Below are 18,683 nucleotides of genomic sequence, written 5' to 3' on the forward strand. Positions count from 1 at the left end.
GAGGATCTACCCTGATAATGACATACATACCTGGCTGTGTCATTTTACTTTCGTTAGACTGATTTTTGTGTAGTGAGATTTTGCAAAATTCAGCCTTTATATCACTCTCACAAAGTAGTAAACTTTTATTTGCATCCACAACTGATTCTATTTTTTGCAGTGGTAAGCTTCTTCTTGCTTCAGTCTCTGGTGTTTCAAAGTTGGAGGACTTTTTAGCAGGTGTCTTTATTAAAGATTGCTTGTGTTCATTATCCTTTGTGGTTTCTGAAAACCTAAGAGAAATTAAATAACTTATTTAAGTTATCCAAAAATAAATTCTTCTTTTTATGTTTGAAAATGTTTGTGTTTGTGTATATATATATATATGTATGTGTGTATGTATACACACATTTTATGTGTGTATACATACACACATACATATATATATATATACACAAACACACTATATTATCAAAATTATTGGGATGCCTGCCTTTACATGCACATAAACTTTAATGGCATCCCAGTCTTTGTTCGTATGGTTCAATATTGATATGGCCCACCCTCTGCAGCAAAAACAGCATAAACTCTTCTGGGAAGGCTGTCCACAAGGTTTAGGGGTGTGTCTATGGGAATGTTTGACCATTCTTCCATATGCGCATTTGTGAGGTCAGGCACTGATGTTGGACGAGAAGGCCTGGCTCGCAGTCTCCACACTAATTTATCCCAAAGGTGTTCTATTGGGTTGAGGTCAGGACTCTGTGCAGGCCAGTCAAGTTCTTTCACCCCAAACTTGCTCTTCCAGGTCTTTATGGACCTTGCTTTGTGCACTGGTGCGCAGTCATGCTGGAACAGGAAGGGGCCATACCCAAACTATTCCCACAAAGTTGGGAAAATGAAAATTTCCAAAATGTCTTGGTATGCTGACGCCTTAGGAATTCCTTTCACTGGAACTACAGGGCCAAGCCAAACCCCATAAAACAACCCCACACCATAATCCCCCCCTCCACCAAATTATTTGGACCAGTGCACAAAGCAAGGTCCATAAAGACATGGATTTGTGAGTTTGGGGTGGAGGAACTTGACTGGCCTGCACAGACTCCTGACAGACTCTGAGACGACGGCGGACTGGGCCAAGGGGGCAGGGATGCAATTGTCCCCTGAGTCGCTCTGATGTCCTGTACAAAGGCCACTTTGTCACCAGCACAGAACTGCGCATATGCAGTTACGGAGCTGGCCAAGTGCCGCTGTACAGGCAGGAACTCTGTTATCCCTCCATTCAATACTACGAGCCAGGCAGCCATTGATGTGTTCTGTCATAGGGCTGATACTCTGTTTTTTTTTTTTTTCTTTTATACTCTGTTTTACAGAGTGATTTACCAAGCCCAGCTCCTCCATCCTCCACACGAATGGCTGGTAGAGGCTGGATCTGCTCTCGCTTTTCCTGACTGACTGCTCATTTTGAACTTTCTCACCCACACATCCTCTTCACAGACAGCACACGGGCTGCACGGAGTGTGGGCGGGAAAGTTCAAAATGAGCAGTCAGCTCGGCAGCCAGAGCCTTAAAATTAATCCAGTGAGCCTCCCAGGACCGTCATAATAACGGAATTTTTGTAAAATCTTACCGTAAAATTCCTTTCTCTGAGTCCTCCGTCAGTCGCCTGCTCACTCATACAGTCTTCACCAATGGGGTATTGACTTGATCTCCACAGGAGTAACTAGGCATAAGACTTGTTAAAAACAAAGCATTTACATAGACACACCTATGGGGGCTGTCCCACTGGTCCAATACCCCCCTGCAATCAGCAATCCCAACTCAGTTTGGTAGCAAGCAGTTAAGTGTATAAGAACCCCAATAGAGGAGCGGCGACTGTCGGAGGACTCAGAGAAAGGAATTTTACAGGTAAGATCTTACAAAAATTCTATTTCTCTTACGTCCTCCGACAGTCGCCGCCACTTCATAGTCATCACTAATGGGGACGTCCCATAGCAGTGTAGACATGAGGGGCGGGAAAAAACGCAGCCACGCCTAAGGCAACGCAGAACCCACATTAGAGAAAGGAACCTTACCAAGTAAGGAAACCAACTGGGCAACAGGAAAAAAACAAGCTCAACAGGAGCAACAACCCAGGAAAACAATTAACCTAGGGATAAAGACATCCCAACAGCCAAGGACCCAAACAAGGGACCCTAAGGCACTGCCGCACTAAGAACTTTGCGGCCAAAGGAAGCATCCGCCGATGCCTGAACATCCACCTTGTAGAATTTTGAGAAGGTGTGAACTGACGACCAAGTCGCCGCCTTACACACCTGGGCTACAGAAGCCTGATGACGATAGGCCCAAGACGTACTCAGAGACCTGGTAGAGTGCGCCTTCACAGGGAAAGGGGGAACCTTCCCCTTCAAAGCATAGGCTTGCACAACGGTCTGTCTGATCCATTTGGCGATGGTCGCAGCCGACGCCGCCATGCCCTTCCGAGGTCCCTCATGAAGGACAAAGAGAGAATCTGACTTGCGAAAGGATTTAGTCGATGACAGGTAAACCCTGATCGCCCTAACAACATACAAGGAATGTTTAGGCTTCGCGCAAAGCGAAGGCAGGACAATATCCTCATTGAGGTGAAATTCCGAGATCCTCTTCGGAAGAAAAGACGGGTTAGGTCGCAAGACCACCTTATCCAAGTGAATCACCAAATACGGAGATTTGCAGGACAAGGCCGCCAGCTCCGACACTCTGCGAGCCGAAGTGATCGCCACCAAGAAGGCAACCTTCTTGGACAACAGAGACAACGAGATCTCCCTGATCTTTTCAAAAGGAGCATGTTGCAACACGGACAGAACAAGGTTCAAATCCCATGGAGGCAAAGGCTCCCTCCTAGGAGGGACCAAATGTCGCACCCCTTGAACAAAGGTGCTAACCAAAGAGTTAGACGCCACAGGGCGTTGAAAGAGAACAGCCAGTGCAGAAATCTGACCCTTAATCGTGGCCAACGCCAAACGCTGGTCCACGCCCGTTTGAAGGAAAGCCAACACTCTCGACACCGAGTACGAGCGAGGGGAATACCCCCTGGACTCACACCAGGCAAAGTAAGCCTTCCAAGTACGGTAGTAAATCTTCCCCGAAGAGGCCTTCCTAGCCTTGATCAAAGTGGGAATGACTTCAGGGGAAAGACCCCTATCCTTCAGGACCTGGCTTTCAACAGCCAGGCCGTCAAAGCCAGCGACTGTAAAGAAGGATGGAATATCGGTCCTTTTTTTTTGAAAAATTCTTTTTATTGATTTTTAAAGAAAGAACAGAGTAACACAAACAGACACACACAGCAGCCAAAAAAGGCACACAATAACCCAACAACAACCTCCCCCCCCCCCCCCACCCACCCAAAAACGACTACCAGCACCCTGAGAAGACCAGGAGCGTCGAGGTCAGGGGGTCAGCGCAGGCCACCGTCCAAGGACAGCACGACCTACCACCGGCCTCCGGAGTAAACAACCTTCGGTCCCTTCTCATAAACAACACACCATATCTCCCCCCTACCCGGGATCAACACATGTCAATTCAACATTAAAGAGACCCAGTATCTGGCTGTTCTTGCAGGACTACAATGCTAGAATACAAGATAGCATAAGTACACTTCTATAGAGCGTTCAATCCACCAGCTTCATAACAGTTACACAATATGCAGTTCAGCCCACAGTGTCTGAGGAGTCCACCCACGCCCTCCAAACCTTGTCAAATTTTTTCGGGCAACCTCGTGAGACATAGGTGGCTTTGTATAGGGGTAGCATTGCATTCACTAGGCATTTCCAGAACAGTAAGGATGGCGGGGAAACCTTCTTCCAATGTAGTAAAATAGCCTTTTTGGCATAGAATAGAAGAACACTCAGCAAAGTCCTGTGGGCCACCGAGGGGACCACCTCCTCCACCAAACCCAGCAAACAGACTCGCTGGGTTCGCGGAATCGGAGTCAGCAGCACCTCGGCGAGACAGGACGTCACCGCAGTCCAAAACTGCTGAATTTGGCCACAGCCCCAAAAAATGTGAGTTGCATCTGCGGGGGAAGCGGAACAACGCCAACACTCCGCAGACGAAGTCGGGAAGATTCTGGCCAGACGGGCCGGAGTATAGTAAATCCTGTGGAGGAATTTAAATTGAATTAGTTTGTCCCTAGCAGCCACTAAATATTTGAAAGGCTCCGTCCATACATCATCCCAGTCCTCCCCCTGTAGGTCTGGCACCTCAGCCGTCCATTTTTCCTTACATCTAACTATGCCAGGGGGTGTAAGTCGGAACATATCCTTGTACACAGTGGAGAGAGTTTTGAGTGTGGTATCACAGGTCAACACGCATTCTAAGTCCGAAGGAGACAGCTCTACAGAGGATGAGGCAAATTGGGCCTGAAAGGCATGCCGCAATTGGAGGTATCTGAATATAAAGCCGCTAGGCAAGTCGAATTTCTCCCGCAATCGGTCAAACGGCAAGAGAGCCCCCGCCGCTGTTATATCACCCAAGGTTTTTACACCCCGCGTCGCCCACAACATCAAATCAGGTAAGTGATGAAAATGAGGAAAGGTAGGGTTCATCCACAACGGCTCGGACGGGGAGGATCCAACATAACTGGGGCATGTCAACTTTAATGACTGGGCCCAAGCCCTAACAGTCGCCCTCATGGAGAGCGTTAAAGGGAGATCTGAGCCCAGACCCCTAAACAGCGCCAACCTAAGGGTTTCGAAGGAGCCCAGGTGGGCCGCCTCTAAGATTGTTGCCGAATCCTCCCCGTCCGCCCGCAGCCAGCGCCGCGCAAACACCATCTGTCCTGCCAAATAGTACTTGCGCCAATCGGGCAGTGCCAGGCCTCCATTACCCCACGGTTCCTGGAGGGCCCGAAGGCCAATCCTGGGAACCCCGGGCGACCAGAGGAATGAACAGACGAGGCTGTCCAACTTCCGGAAAAAGGTCAGTGGTACCCATAGCGGAGAATTGCGGAGGAAATATAAGACTACAGGCAGAAATTTCATCTTAAGGACACTAATACGACCCAATAAGGAAAGTTGTAGACGCTTCCAAACTTGGATATTTCGTTGGAGTTTAGGCAATAGAGGAGCCAAATTCAACGAGAAATAATCCTGGGGACGCCTAGTTATCTTGATCCCCAAGTAGGTGAAGCTATCCACCCAACGAAGGGGCAGGTCCCCGGCCGCAGCAGGTCGAGCACCGTCATCGAGAGGCAAAATGGAGGACTTACTCCAGTTAACGCGAAGCCCTGAGCACCTGCCAAAATCATTCAGGATGGACAGGGCCGCCCTCAAGGAGGGACCCGGATCCTCCAGGAACAACAGCATGTCATCGGCATATAACGCCAGACATTCTTTAATAGAGCCGACTTTAATCGACCCCACGGCCGGGGAGCTGCGCAGTGCGGTCGCGATGGGTTCAAGGGTAAGGGCAAACAGGAATGGGGAAAGGGGGCACCCCTGCCTCGTCCCCCTCCCCACCCGGAAATACGGAGAAGTGAGATAGCCCAATCGTATGGCTGTTCTAGGGCTTGCGTAAAGGAGTCGGATCCAGGTCTTGAATTTGGGTCCGAACCCCATACGATCCAGCGTCTTGTGCATAAAGGCCCAGTCGACCGAATCAAAGGCCTTCTCAAAGTCGATTGAGACCACCACCCGCTGCCCCGACGCCTCCCCAGGAATTTGAAGATGGGTAAACAATCGCCGAATGTTAGTGTCCACAGATTTACCCGGCATAAAGCCCGTCTGATCCGGGTCTATCAATGAGTGAATAACCCCAGCCAAACGAGTGGCCAGGACCTTCGTCAGGATTTTAAGGTCCATATTTAAAAGGGCGATAGGGCGATACGAGGAGCAGTCCAGGGGGTCCTTACCCGGTTTCTGAAGCAGCACCATATAGGCATCCATCATAGAGGGAGGAAGTTCCTCCACCTCCAAACAGTGCTGCAACAGAGAGCTAAGTCTAGGCGCTAAATGTTCGGAGTATTGTTTGTAAAAGTCAGCAGGGAAACCGTCAGGACCCGGGGCCTTATGTGGTGGGAAGGCCGCAATGGCTCTTGCCACCTCTAATGTTGTTATCGGAGCATCCATGAGGGCGCTATCCTCCGCCGACAAGGATGGCAAGTCAACTCCCTCCAGGAGGGCATCCGCGTGCATAGAGTCACTATCCGGTAGCGGGGCGTACAGGGCCTCAAAATAGTCAGTAAATGTCTCCAAAATGTCACGAGGATCCGACCTGAGCACACCCCCAGCGGCCCTGATAAGCGGGATATTAACTGGCGGCTGCTGGTCAGCCACCAGCAGTGCCAGGAACTTGCCATTCTTATCGCCCTGTGCGAATATAGAAGCCCGTAGATTGTTAGCTTCTGTATGAGCAAGATCAGAGACGTGAAGAGAGAGAAGGCGTCTCGCCTCCAGCAATGCAGCATAGCTGGAATCAGACGGCAAGGCCGCGTTCTCCTCCGCACATCTCCGCTCCTCCTCCTGTAACATCCTCACCTCCTCATTGTGATCTTTCCTAGCGGATTTAATGGCCGATATACACTCTCCCCTCGCCACTGACTTAAATGCCTCCCACACCACTCTCTGATCAGCTGAGTCCACATTTTCTGGCCAATATGACTGGATCGACTTTTCAAGGTGGGAAGCGACCTGATCCTGTTGGAGCCAGCCCGCAGCCAGGCGCCAACCCCGCACTCCAGCCCCCAATTGGAGGTTCACTGTCAAGAGTAGCGGGTTGTGATCAGACACTCCCCCGGCCCTGTATTCCGAGGCAGTCAAAAGGGATTGCATTCTGGCAGTACCAAACGCCAGATCTATGCGAGCAGAGGAACGATGAGCGGTGGACAGGTGAGAGTATTCCCTCAAGAGCGGATGCTTCCATCTCCAAAGTTCAGTCAAGCCCACCGTGGAAGCCCAGGTGAGCAGATCCACCGAGGGCGGTCTATTGGGGTTGGAAGTATCCAAGGTAGCATCCAGGATGGCATTAAAATCACCCATGAACAGTACAGGTAAATGCATATATTCAGCCAACTTATCAGTTAAATCATATAGCAGTTGTATCCGAAAAGGTGGAGGCACATAAACAGCGACCAACAGCATGGTAACAGAGTACATATCCAAAAGCACAGCCACGTATCTGCCCCCTGGATCGGAGATCACCCGCTGGATTGAACATGGGATAGATTTACTAATGAGGATGGAGACCCCTCTAGCATAGGTGGAGTACGTGGCATGAAACGCCCTTTGTATCCACGGCCTACGGAGAGCCAAAATCAAGTTCCCATCCAGGTGGGTCTCCTGCAGGAGGATGACATGTGGCTTAATGAGCTTTAAATACTGAAAGACACTGGCACGTTTGAACTTATTGTTCAGGCCCCTCACATTCCATGAGAGAAGTTTTATATTGTCAGCCATGGGAATCTAGAAAAAAATTACACAGAGCCCAGGTAAGGGCTATGGGCAGGATGAAAAAAAAAAGGGACCCATAAATTACCCCCTCAAAATATACATGAGCAAACAAAAACAGGTGCTGGTGCAGAACTCCCCATGCCATTATACCAGAACAACCCCCCCAACAAACAAAGAAAAAGGGAAAGTTGAACAAAAACGAGCTTTCCCAAAACGTGAAAAACGTAGTCTGATATGCGGCTTCAATTCCAAACTGCCAAAAAAAAACAGTGACGCACGTCAGTTTTCCAATGTGAGCAACAGTCCGGTAAAGAAGATGTTCTTACAGTTCCGATGGAGTCTCTGAGACCGGATCACCCGGTGTGCAAGGAGGGCGCCACGACACACCCCTCCTCCAATAACCAGTCTCCAGATAGCAGGATAGGGAACCCCAAAAGTAGACATTCCTAAACCATCAACAAGCCGTAGATATCCAGAAAGAATGGTACGACAGGAGGAGAAAGTCAGCAGGGGCAGCGTACAACAGGAAAACAAAAAAAAAAAGTAAAAAGAAAAAACGGACCACATCCAAAGGGGAGCCAGCCGAGAGCACTGGCAGTCAGGACTCATCACACGCCATCCAGCCAGTCCGAAGCCTCTTGAGGAGTGTCAAAGAATTTCACCGTGCCCTTGTACTGTACTCTGAGCCTGCTAGGATATTGCATGCTATAGATAAGTTCCTTGGCCCTTAGGCGCTTCCTGACATCCGTAAAGGAACGCCTGCGGCGTTGTGTCTCCGCCGAGAAATCGGGGAATAGCATGACACGCGCGTTCTCAAAGCGAAGTTCAGGGTGTTTCCGCGCCTCCGAGAGGAGCATGTCTCTGTCCCTGTAATTGAGGAACTTCACCAGGAACGGACGGGGGGGGGCTCCAGGGGGTCTGGCCCCAGTTGGCACTCTATGAGCCCTTTCTACCACATACGTGGGGGGTAAATTCTCCAGAGAGAGCAGTTGTTTGAAGAACTGCTCCGCAAATGTAGCAGGCTTTTTCCCCTCCAGCCCCTCAGGAAGCCCCACCACCCTTACATTATTCCGGCGCTGTCTATCCTCCGCATCGTCAGCTCGGTGTTGCAAGGATTTCACAATGTTCTGGAGTTCAGCCAGCTGAGCGCCATGGGAGTGTGAGCTGTCCTCCACCTCCGAGATGCGATCCTCTGCAGCAGTGAGTCTCCCCCTGAATTTATCCAGGTCATGGCGGATGAGCGTGCACTCCGATGCCAGGTGATCTATGCGCACCATCAAGGCCGCTTTGCAAGCATCTATGGCTTCTAGGATGGGGGCCGTGATCGCCCGCTGGTCCGCGACCACCTCCTGAGCCTGTCCCTGAGAAGTGCCGGAGAGCACGGGGTCCGTAGGCTTCTGAGACTCCATGCCTGCACCCGTACCACCGCTCTTCCGGGAAGACGTTGGCGCCAAGATGGCGGAGGCGGAGCCCGAGCCCTGGCTCTTGACGGAGCGGGTCTGGCGCTGGTCCTGTGGCGGCTGCCGGGCGGGTTTTGGGGTCGAGGATGGCATCGCTGGAGACCTGAGAGCTTCCCCCACAAGATGGTATAGGAGAGCAGCCCCACCGCACACCGAAAACGGAGGTAAGTTGCAGGATTAACAGAGAGCTCCGGTCCGGCACGTCTACCCTCGCTCACATCCGGCCACGCCCCCGGAATATCGGTCCTTAAGACAGGAGATCTTCTCGAAGTGGCAAACGCCATGGAGCGTCGACCGCCAGATTCACGAGGTCTGCGTACCAAGACCGGCGAGGCCAGTCCGGTGCCACCAGAATCACCGTGTGCGGTTCCGAGGCTAACCTGTGAAGGAGCCTGGACAGCAGCTCAATCGGTGGAAAGGCATACATCAGGCGATACTGATGCCAGGGCGCCACTAACGCGTCTGAGGCGTCTGCCCGAGGATCGCGCGTCCTTGCCACGAACCTTCCCACCTTGTTGTTTCGACGAGATGCAAACAGGTCCACATCTGGGGACCCCCACTTCGCGCACAACATCTGGAAGACATCCGGGTGAAGGGACCATTCTCCCTGGTCCAGGGTCTGGCGGCTCAGATAATCCGCCTGCCAGTTCACCCCCGGAATGTGAACTGCAGATATCGCCGGGACGTGCGTCTCGGCCCAAGACAGAATGTCGGCTACTTCCCGCGCCGCTCGGGCACTCCTGGTGCCCCCTTGGTGGTTGATGTAGGCCACCGCTGTGGCATTGTCCGTCTGTACCCGAACTGGACGGCCCTGAAGCCTGTCCGTCCAACGCAGAAGACAGAGATTTATCGCTCGCAATTCCAGAATGTTGATCGGAAGGGAGGATTCCTCCTCCGACCAAGTTCCCTGGGCGGACTGAACGCCCAGAACACCACCCCAGCCCGACAGGCTGGCATCCGTGGTGACCACTGTCCATGACAAAGGACGAAAGGACTTGCCCCCCGACACCGCCAGGGACTGGAGCCACCACAAAAGACCCCTGCGGGTGAGATGGCTCAACGAAATTCGCAGATCCAGAGATTGCAGACGCCAGTCCCACTCGGCCAGGACCTCCGCCTGAAGCTCCCGTGTGTGAAACTGGGTGAAGGGAATCGCCTCGAAGGCCGAAACCATCAATCCCAGACACCTCATACACGTCCGGAGGGACAAGCACTGATTGTCCCTGAGGGACCTGACTTCGCACTGAAGTGTCCGAAGCTTGTCTTCCGGCAGAAAGACCTTCGCTTGAACAGAGTCCGGTATCATCCCCAGGTAGGGAAGACGAACCGACGGACACAACGTTGACTTTGGAAAATTTATCGTCCAACCGAATTCCTGCAGAGTCTGCATCGTGATGGACAGGTCGTTCACCAGGCCCTGACTGGTCGTGGACCGAATCAGGATATCGTCCAGATACCCCAGGACAGAAATGCTCTGGGCCCTCAATAAAGCCAGAACCGGCGCAAGCACCTTGGTGAAAACCCGCGGAGCCGAAGCGAGACCAAAGGGCAACGCCACGAATTGGCCCTTAGTGACCCTCGAAAATGGGGATGTGAAGGTATGCATCCTTCAAGTCGATGGAGGCCATGAATTCCCCCGGAACCAGGGCAGCCACCACTGATCGCAGGGATTCCATGCGGAACTTGCAAACCTGCACAAAGCGGCTCAGAGCTTTCAAGTCCAGAATCGGACGTACCTTGCCCTCCTTTCTGGGCACAGTGAACAGATTGGAATAGAACCCCCGAAATCTGTCCCGATGAGGCACCGGGACCACCACTCCCTGGGCCCGCAGGTCCCGCACCGCCAGGTGCAGATCCTGCAATCGCTCCGGAGTCAGCTGAAGGTTTGAGGGGAAAAATCTGCCCACCGGCCGAGAGAGAAACTCGATCTTGTATCCAGATCGAACGATTTCCTGAACCCACCTGTCCCAAATGCGGTCCAGCCAGGGTTGAAGAAAACCGAGCAAACGTCCCCCCACCCCAGAACCGGGTGAGGGCGTCCCTTCAGGCCGTATTGTTATGGGCAGCAGACCCGGACTGGCCGGACTTCTGCTTACCCGCCCACGGCTTCTTCTGGGAGCCTTGTCCCTTGAAGGGCTTCCCCTTATAGTGCGACCGAAAGGCACGAAAGGACCCCTGAGAGGCCCTAAACGATGTATTCTTCTTACCACGAACAAACTTATTCTTGTGAGTTTGGGGCAAGAGAGTGCTCTTACCCCCAGAAATTCCCTTTATCAGAGTATCCAAGGATTCGCCAAAAAGGCGAGATCCCGCGTACGGCAAATTAGCCAAAGTCATGCGAGAAGATCGGTCAACAGACCAACATTTCAGCCATATCAGGCGACGGTTCAAGACCGCCACACTAGAAAGACGTGCAGCCAAAGGGACCATATCTAAGTCCGCATCACACAAATACATGACACCCTGATGAATTTGATCCACCATAGCCAAAGGTGTCGGCGGGGCAGAGTCAGCCACCAGGGTGCGCCTGAGCACCTGCGTCCAATCCGCAATAGCTTGGGCTGCCATAATGGAAGCAAAAATAGGCTTCAGCATAGAACCAGCAACCGTATAAGCATGACGGGCCAGAGACTCCAATCTCCTGTCCGTCGGGTCCCGGAACACCGGGGTATCCTCAGCAGGGATCGCAGTGGATTTATTCAAAATCGCCACCGCGTGATCTACTTGAGGCGGCACACACCAACGCTCATCAGTGGCAGGAGTAAATGGATTACGCAGCTTGAACCTACTCGGCACAGCAAAAGGCTTCTTTAAATTGCGCCATTGCTCATCAACAGCGCGCTGAAATTCCGTAGAGCAAGGAAAAACCTGCGATGTTTTGCGCCTTCTTTGCGTCCCATAATAGGACATCAAAACTGGAGGACATGGTTCATCCTGTAAATGCAGCGTTTGCTTGATAGAAGCAACCAACTCATCCATGAGTGCAAGCTCTTCAGACGAGCCAGGGGGAGAATTATCAACCCCTTCCACCTCAGCCTCCCCGTCAGACCCCACAAGGTCTAGAGATGAGTGAGACCCTGAGAAGGGCACTCCAGCCATAGCAGCCCCATCGCCCTCTGAATCAGAGGAAATAGACACTCTGGGCCGTTTTGTGGATCGATCAGCCACCAGCATCTGCACCTGAGCAGCTAAGTTTGCCACAATAGTGGCCAGATCAGCCCCCTCGGGGGAAGCAGCAGCCCCTTGGCCCCCCACCAAGGTGGGAGGAAACTTGCAATCCTGAGAATCCATGCCCCAGCAAAATAAGGAAGAAAGGGGTACTGCCCCTTTAAGATCATGGTGAGCGTAGCCCACCGCACACACTGCATACACCGACCCCCACAGGGACAGAAACTGGGCAAGGAATACAGGAAAAATGGGAAGATAAAAACCTGGAGAGATCACACAGGCTGCTGCCACCGATCGCTGTCCCAGAGCAAAAGGAAGTGATGCAAGACTGACCGCCCCTATGAAGCCTATGCAAGGCTACACAAACATGGCCGCTTGGCTGAGGATTCCTTGGGCAAACAGAAAATGGCGCCGACATGTGGCCTGATCGATCGCCGCCAAAATGGCGGCGTTTGGCGTCAAAACGCCGTGCATCACCACACAGGACTGGCCACCATGATTCTGCCGCAAAAAAATGGCGGGTCGCCGCAGCGATCGCCGCACAGCATGCCCAAAATCTGACTGCTTCATGCTTACACCCAGCAGAGCGGGAGAGCCCCCCCCCCTCACAGCCCACACACAGGAACTGACAGGGAGCACAGCAGCCACACAGACATGCAGGGTCACACAGTCCCAGACTGACACCCAAATAGACAGGTCCCCACATAGAGTTACACTTACCAGTCCGGATGGCGTGGGGAGCCTGCTCCAGCGACCAAACCGCTGCACTGAGGACAGGGAGTGTCGCAAGCATGACGCAGTGGAACTGCGGTGCGAAACCGCAATGGCGTCCAGTGAGGTAGCCACCTCACCGATAGCATCCCTGCAGCGAACAGGGATGGGTCGTTCAATGTGCCAGGGTAAAACCTAAGCTGAACGCTCGATGGCAGGCTGGGAAGCCCCTGGCCCTGAGCCCTGGGTTCCAGGGTGGCCAGACTGAGACGCAGCTCCGCACGATCATCTTCATCAGAAGAAGCTAACTAATGCTGAAAATAAACAGCTAAGTAAAAGAAAGAGAAAAAAACTCCAAATAAAATCAGAAAGAGAAAAGAAGCTGAGACTGAGAGCCCCAGCACAGGAACAGCCAGCCTACTCCTAAGCTAGGCATTAGAAACTGAGTTGGGAATGCAGGAAGCAGGGAGGTATTGACTGAGGGGACCACCCCCTGGGGGTGGGATATGCTAAATGCTTTGATATTAACTATTTTGTTGCCTAGCTACTCCTGCGGAGCAAAGGTCAATAACCCCATTAGTGATGACAATGAAGTGGCGGCGACTGTCGGAGGACGTAAGAGAAATTCCGTTTTCTCTTACGTCCTCCGACAGTCGCCGCCCACTCATACAGTCTTCACCAATGGGGATGTCCCAAAGCAGTGTAGGCATGAGGGGTGGGCAACGCAACCGTCAGAAAGGCAACTCAGTACCCACAACAGAGAAAGGAACTTTACGTGAACAGAAAGGTAACCCTCTGGGTAACAAAAAAGGCTCAACAGGAGCAACAATCCAGGAAAGCAAATAACCAAGGGGATGAACAACCCCAACAGCCAGGGACCCGAAAAAAAAACAGGGTTCCCTTATTGTCAGACTTATATAAAGTACTCGAAATTTCTACTTGAGTAAAAGTACAAGTGCTCGATCAAAAAGTGACTTAAGTAGAAGTGCTCGCAGAAAAAGTTACTTAAGTGGAAGTACTAAAGTATTTAACATTTTTTTTACTTAAATATTGCAAGTAGTTTTTTCAAAAAAATTGCTACTTAAGTACTAAAAGTAAAAAGTATCAGTAGTTTTGAAAAAAAAATTCTAGTCAAGTACTGAAAGTAGAAGTACTGTGTTATGTAGTTATTAAAGAAAGAAGTCAAAAGTTTGAACATCATATTGTTTTTTATTATTTCAAATGATTTATTCAAATGATTAACCTAAAGGACAATCACAATTCCTTAGGCTGTAACTTTTTGTAAACAAAAAACAGATAAAGTATGTCCCTCCCTTCCCCTTTTAAAGCATCCCTCCTTCTCGTCCCTGCCTGTTTTTTTTTTTCTCCAAAGCTTATTGGTGCGCAAAATCATATATAAACCAATGTGATATACAACAATATATTCCAATAATGAAATAAAGGAAGAGTGTATGAAATCTAAGTCAATAAAAAGTTCAAAATATTGTGAATCTTCAAATATATATGTGACAAAACAAGATGAATATAATTTCATATCTGCTGTTAATGGGAAAGAACCTCCCAACCAGGGCCGGCCTTAGGTGTTAAAGCGCCCTGTGCGAGCTGATCCTGTGGCGCCCCCACCAGCGCCCTGCACATTTTTTCTTGCACTTTTTTGCACTTCATTTGACTTTTCTTTTTTATAAACACTACACTTTTCTTTTTTTATGTTCACTACAAACTTAGCCCCCCTTACATTAGAGACCCCCCTTACATCAGAGACCCCCCAACGGAGCCCCCTTACAACAGAAACCCCCCACAGAGGCCCCACTTACAGAGACCCCCCAAACAGAGCACCCTTACAGCAGAGTGTAAATATATGTAGGTAGTTTCCAAGTACTGTGTTACTATAATCCCTATAGAGTTAGTGACAAAAAACCCCCTTGAGGAATGGTTGGGACTTTAAAGGTAACTATATTTGACTCTCATGACAGAGATTTATGAATAAAACGTGTCTTTTATTTAAAGGAAGTGAAATATTTGAAAAACCATCAAAACAAAAAGAACATATGTTGGACAGTATGCATGGACATTTTTATACAATACAGTCACAGGTTACAGCAGAATCCAACGCGTTTCAAAAATGTAGTATAATACATGAATCTTCCTCAGGGAATCTGCATATATTCCTGAAAAAGTAACCACATACAAAATAAGTCCCAAAAGAGGGGCATAATTCAGTATATACAGTTTACAAATATATGAATGAATAATCTTGCAGTTGCGACCATGTGTTCTCAAGAAGAAAAAAAAAAAAAAAGGGGGGGGGGGAAGGAGGGAAAGGGGGGAAGGGAAGAGAAAAGAAAAAAAAGAAAAACTTCCAGATGGAATACCACTGATTAGGAGGTCACATACCTGCAAGAAATGGGGAAGCCCAGCAACCCTGTCCCAATAGGGATATGTTCAATTCCCACAAGGTGAGAGCTAGAGTCAGGTGTGTATATTGTTGGCCTTAACCTAGAAACAATGGTAAATGATCAGAAAACCAGAAATGTAGAGTGCAAAAACTGCACTATACAAAAAAGTATTCCAAACAATTCACCTGGTTCGATGATTTATCACAAGTGAAGATGTGAAAAAAAGGGAGTAAAAGGTTTTCCCTGAGATAAAAAAAAGGGGATAATGTTCCTGGAAGGTTCCAATTGGTTATCCTATAATATAAGTATCTCCAGAATTTGATAGATCCTATATTGGGAAAAGAAAAGGAAAACTGAGCCATACATAGATGTTAGTGACCGTCATATGAAATATGGCGGACATATTTCGTTTGGGGTACCTTACCTCAGTAGCGGTGAATCATTTATGGTGTCTCCGACAGTTCAATACATATACAGTCCCTCGGGATATATATAAAAATATATTCCAAAATCCTTGGTGAGAAATGCACCATTACTTGCCTAAGATGAATGTAAATACATACATCTATGTCAGTGTATATAGAGATATCGACTGGAATGAATAATCAATGTCTCCAGTAAAGTAGAAAAAAATAATACCATTAAATGTAGGGAAGGCAGTAAACCATGGAGTCACGCTATCCACCAGGGCTGACAGAATCCAATTCTATGGTAACTTGATAGAGCCGCAATGGCGTCCACCACGTGTATCCTAATAAACTGGAGGGAGGGGAGAAAGAACCTCCTTAACCAGGATCGAGTATAAATGTAACAATAAAGGTCATTAGAAAGGTACTTACTATCGTGTAAAAGGCTTCGAGGAACACCAGTCCTGAGGTGACTAGAGGTGACCTTACAGCAGAGACCCCCCAGCCCCCACAAAGAGCCCCCCTTACATCAGAGACCCCCCACACAGAGCCCCCCTTACATCAAAGACCCCCCACACAGAGCCCCCTTACATCAGAGACCCCCCCACACAGAGCTCCCCTTACATCAGAGACCCCCCACACAAAGCCCCCCTTACATCAGAGACCCCAACACAGAGCCCCCTTACATCAGAGACCATCCCCATACAAAGCCCCCTTACTTTAGAGACCCCTCACACAAAGCACCCCTTACATCAGAGACCCCAACACAGAGCCCCCTTACATTAGAGACCATCCCCACAGAGCCCCCCCCCCATAGAGCCCCCCACAGAGCTCCCCTTACATCAGAGCCCCTTCACACAGAGCTCCCCTTACATCAGAGCCCCCCACATCAGAGCCCTCCCACACAGAGTCCCCCTTACATCAGAGACCCCCCCACACAGAGCCCCCTTACATCAGAGACCCCCACACATCAGAGACCCCCCACACAGAGACCCCTTACATCAGAGACCCCCACACAGAGCCCCCTTACATCAGAGACCCCCCACACAGAGCCCCCTTACACCAGAGACCCCCCACACAGAGCCCCCTTACATCAAAGACCCCCCACACAGCGCCCCTTACATCAGAGACCCCCACACAGAGCCCCCTTACATCAAAGACCCCCCACACAAAGCCCCCTTTACATCAGAGACCCCCCACACAGAGCCCCCCTTACATCAGAGACCCCCAACACAAAGCCCCCTTACTTTAGAGACCCCTCACACAAAGCCCCCCTTACATCCAGAGACCCCAACACAGAGCCCCCTTACATCAGAGACCATCCCCACAAAGCCCCCTTTACACCAGAGCCCCCCACATTAGAGCCCTCCCACACAGAGTCCCCCTTACATCAGAGACCCCCCAAACAGAGCCCCCTTACATCAGAGACCCCCCACACAGAGACCCCTTACATAAGAGACCCCCACACAGAGCCCCCTTACATCAGAGACCCCCCAAAAAGAGCCCCCTTACACCAGAGACCCCCCACACAGAGCCCCCTTACATCAAAGACCCCCACACAGCGCCCCCTTACATCAGAGACCCCCCACACAAAGCCCCCTTTACATCAGAGACCCCCCACACAGAGCCTCCCTTATATCAGAGACCCCCCACACAAAGCCCCCTTACTTTAGAGATCCCTCACACAAAGCCCCCCTTACATCCAGAGACCCCAACACAGAGCCCCCTTACATCAGAGACCATCCCCACAGAGCCCCCCTTACATCAGAGCCCCCCCTACATCAGAGCCCCTCCACACAGAGCTCCCCTGACATCAGAGCCCTCCCACACAGAGCCCCCCCTTACATCAGAGACCCCCCCCACAGAGTCCCCTTACATCAGAGACCGCCCACACAAAGCCCCCCCTTACATCAGAGACCCCCCCATGTTTCCCTTAACCAAGATGGCCGCCAGTGCCTTTATCGCACTGCGCATGCGCACGTGCCTCTACTGCGCGGCCGCCGGAATCCCCGCCTCCCAGCGCTGAGACGTCAGCGAATGGAGACATGGAGGGGAGGAGCGGAGTGGCCGAAGGCCGCCACACATGTCAGAGCGCCGAGAGGCGCATGTGGAAGCACTCCATGCCGGCACAGCAGAAGCCTGGAGCGGAACAACGCAACCCAAATGGCCAGAGACCAGGTACCCATGAAAAAGGGTGGTATCTTTACCTTTGCCTTCCAATAGAAAAGGGGAGGGGAGGGGGGAAGGCAGAATAGGGAGGATAATTGAAAGAGTAGGAAAGAGCAGTAAGGAGGGAAACCAAACAAAAAAGAAAAAGGGAAAGGCAGAGAAAAGTAACGAGTAACGATGCAGCACAAAAAAAAAATAACGGAGTAGAAGTATCGAAATCATCGAAAAAATGTAGTGAAGTAAAAGTAGAAGTAGGAGAAAAAAATTCTACTCTAGGAAAGTACAGATACCGCATTTTGGTACTTAAGTACAGTACTTAAGTAGTTCTACTTCGCTACTATACATCTCTGCTTACGGTACAGCCGCACAGAGAACTTTGCGGCCAAAGGAGGCATCCGCCGATGCCAGAACATCAATTTTCTAAAATTTTGAAAAGGTGTGTACTGAGGACCAAGTCGCAGCCTTACACACCTGGGCCAACGAAGCCTGATGTCGGAAAGCCCAGGACGCACTCACCGCTCTGGTAGAGTGCGCTTTGACAGGGAACGGAGTTACCCGTTCCTTCAACGCATAGGCTTGAACAATCGTCTGTCTGATCCATTTTGAAATGGTCGCCGCAGACGCAGCCATACCCTTCCGATGTCCCTCAGGAAGGACAAAGAGAGAATCCGATTTCCAAAAGGATTCAGTCGACGACAGGTAAACCCTGATCGCCCAGACAACATCCAAGGAATGCAAAGCAACCTCCTTAGGATGCTTAGGCTTCGCACAGAGCGAAGGCAAAACAATGTCCTCATTAAGGTGAAAATCAGAAACCACCTTTGGAAGAAAGGACGGGTTAGGTCGCAAGACCACTTTATCCCTATGAACCATCAGGTAAGGGGAGCGGCAAGACAAGGCCGCCAACTCCGACACTCTGCGAGCAGAAGTGATTGCCACAAGAAAGGCAACCTTTCTAGACAGCAGAGG

At 50.5% G+C, this 18,683-nt stretch overlaps 1 protein-coding gene across 1 annotated transcript in view; it reads right to left on the bottom strand.

Moving 5' to 3' along the window:
• Nucleotides 1–18,683, bottom strand: part of NUSAP1 (nucleolar and spindle associated protein 1) — a 588,385-nt gene that overhangs the window by 137,040 nt on the left and 432,662 nt on the right. The window contains exon 8 of the mRNA XM_082242852.1: nucleotides 31–272. Coding sequence (XP_082098978.1) covers nucleotides 31–272 — 242 coding nt within the window. The remainder of the gene's footprint in view (nucleotides 1–30; nucleotides 273–18,683) is intronic.

Source organism: Pelophylax lessonae (assembly GCF_965119305.1).
Source record: "Pelophylax lessonae genome assembly, chromosome: 13".
Classification (NCBI taxonomy): Eukaryota; Metazoa; Chordata; class Amphibia; order Anura; family Ranidae; genus Pelophylax; species Pelophylax lessonae.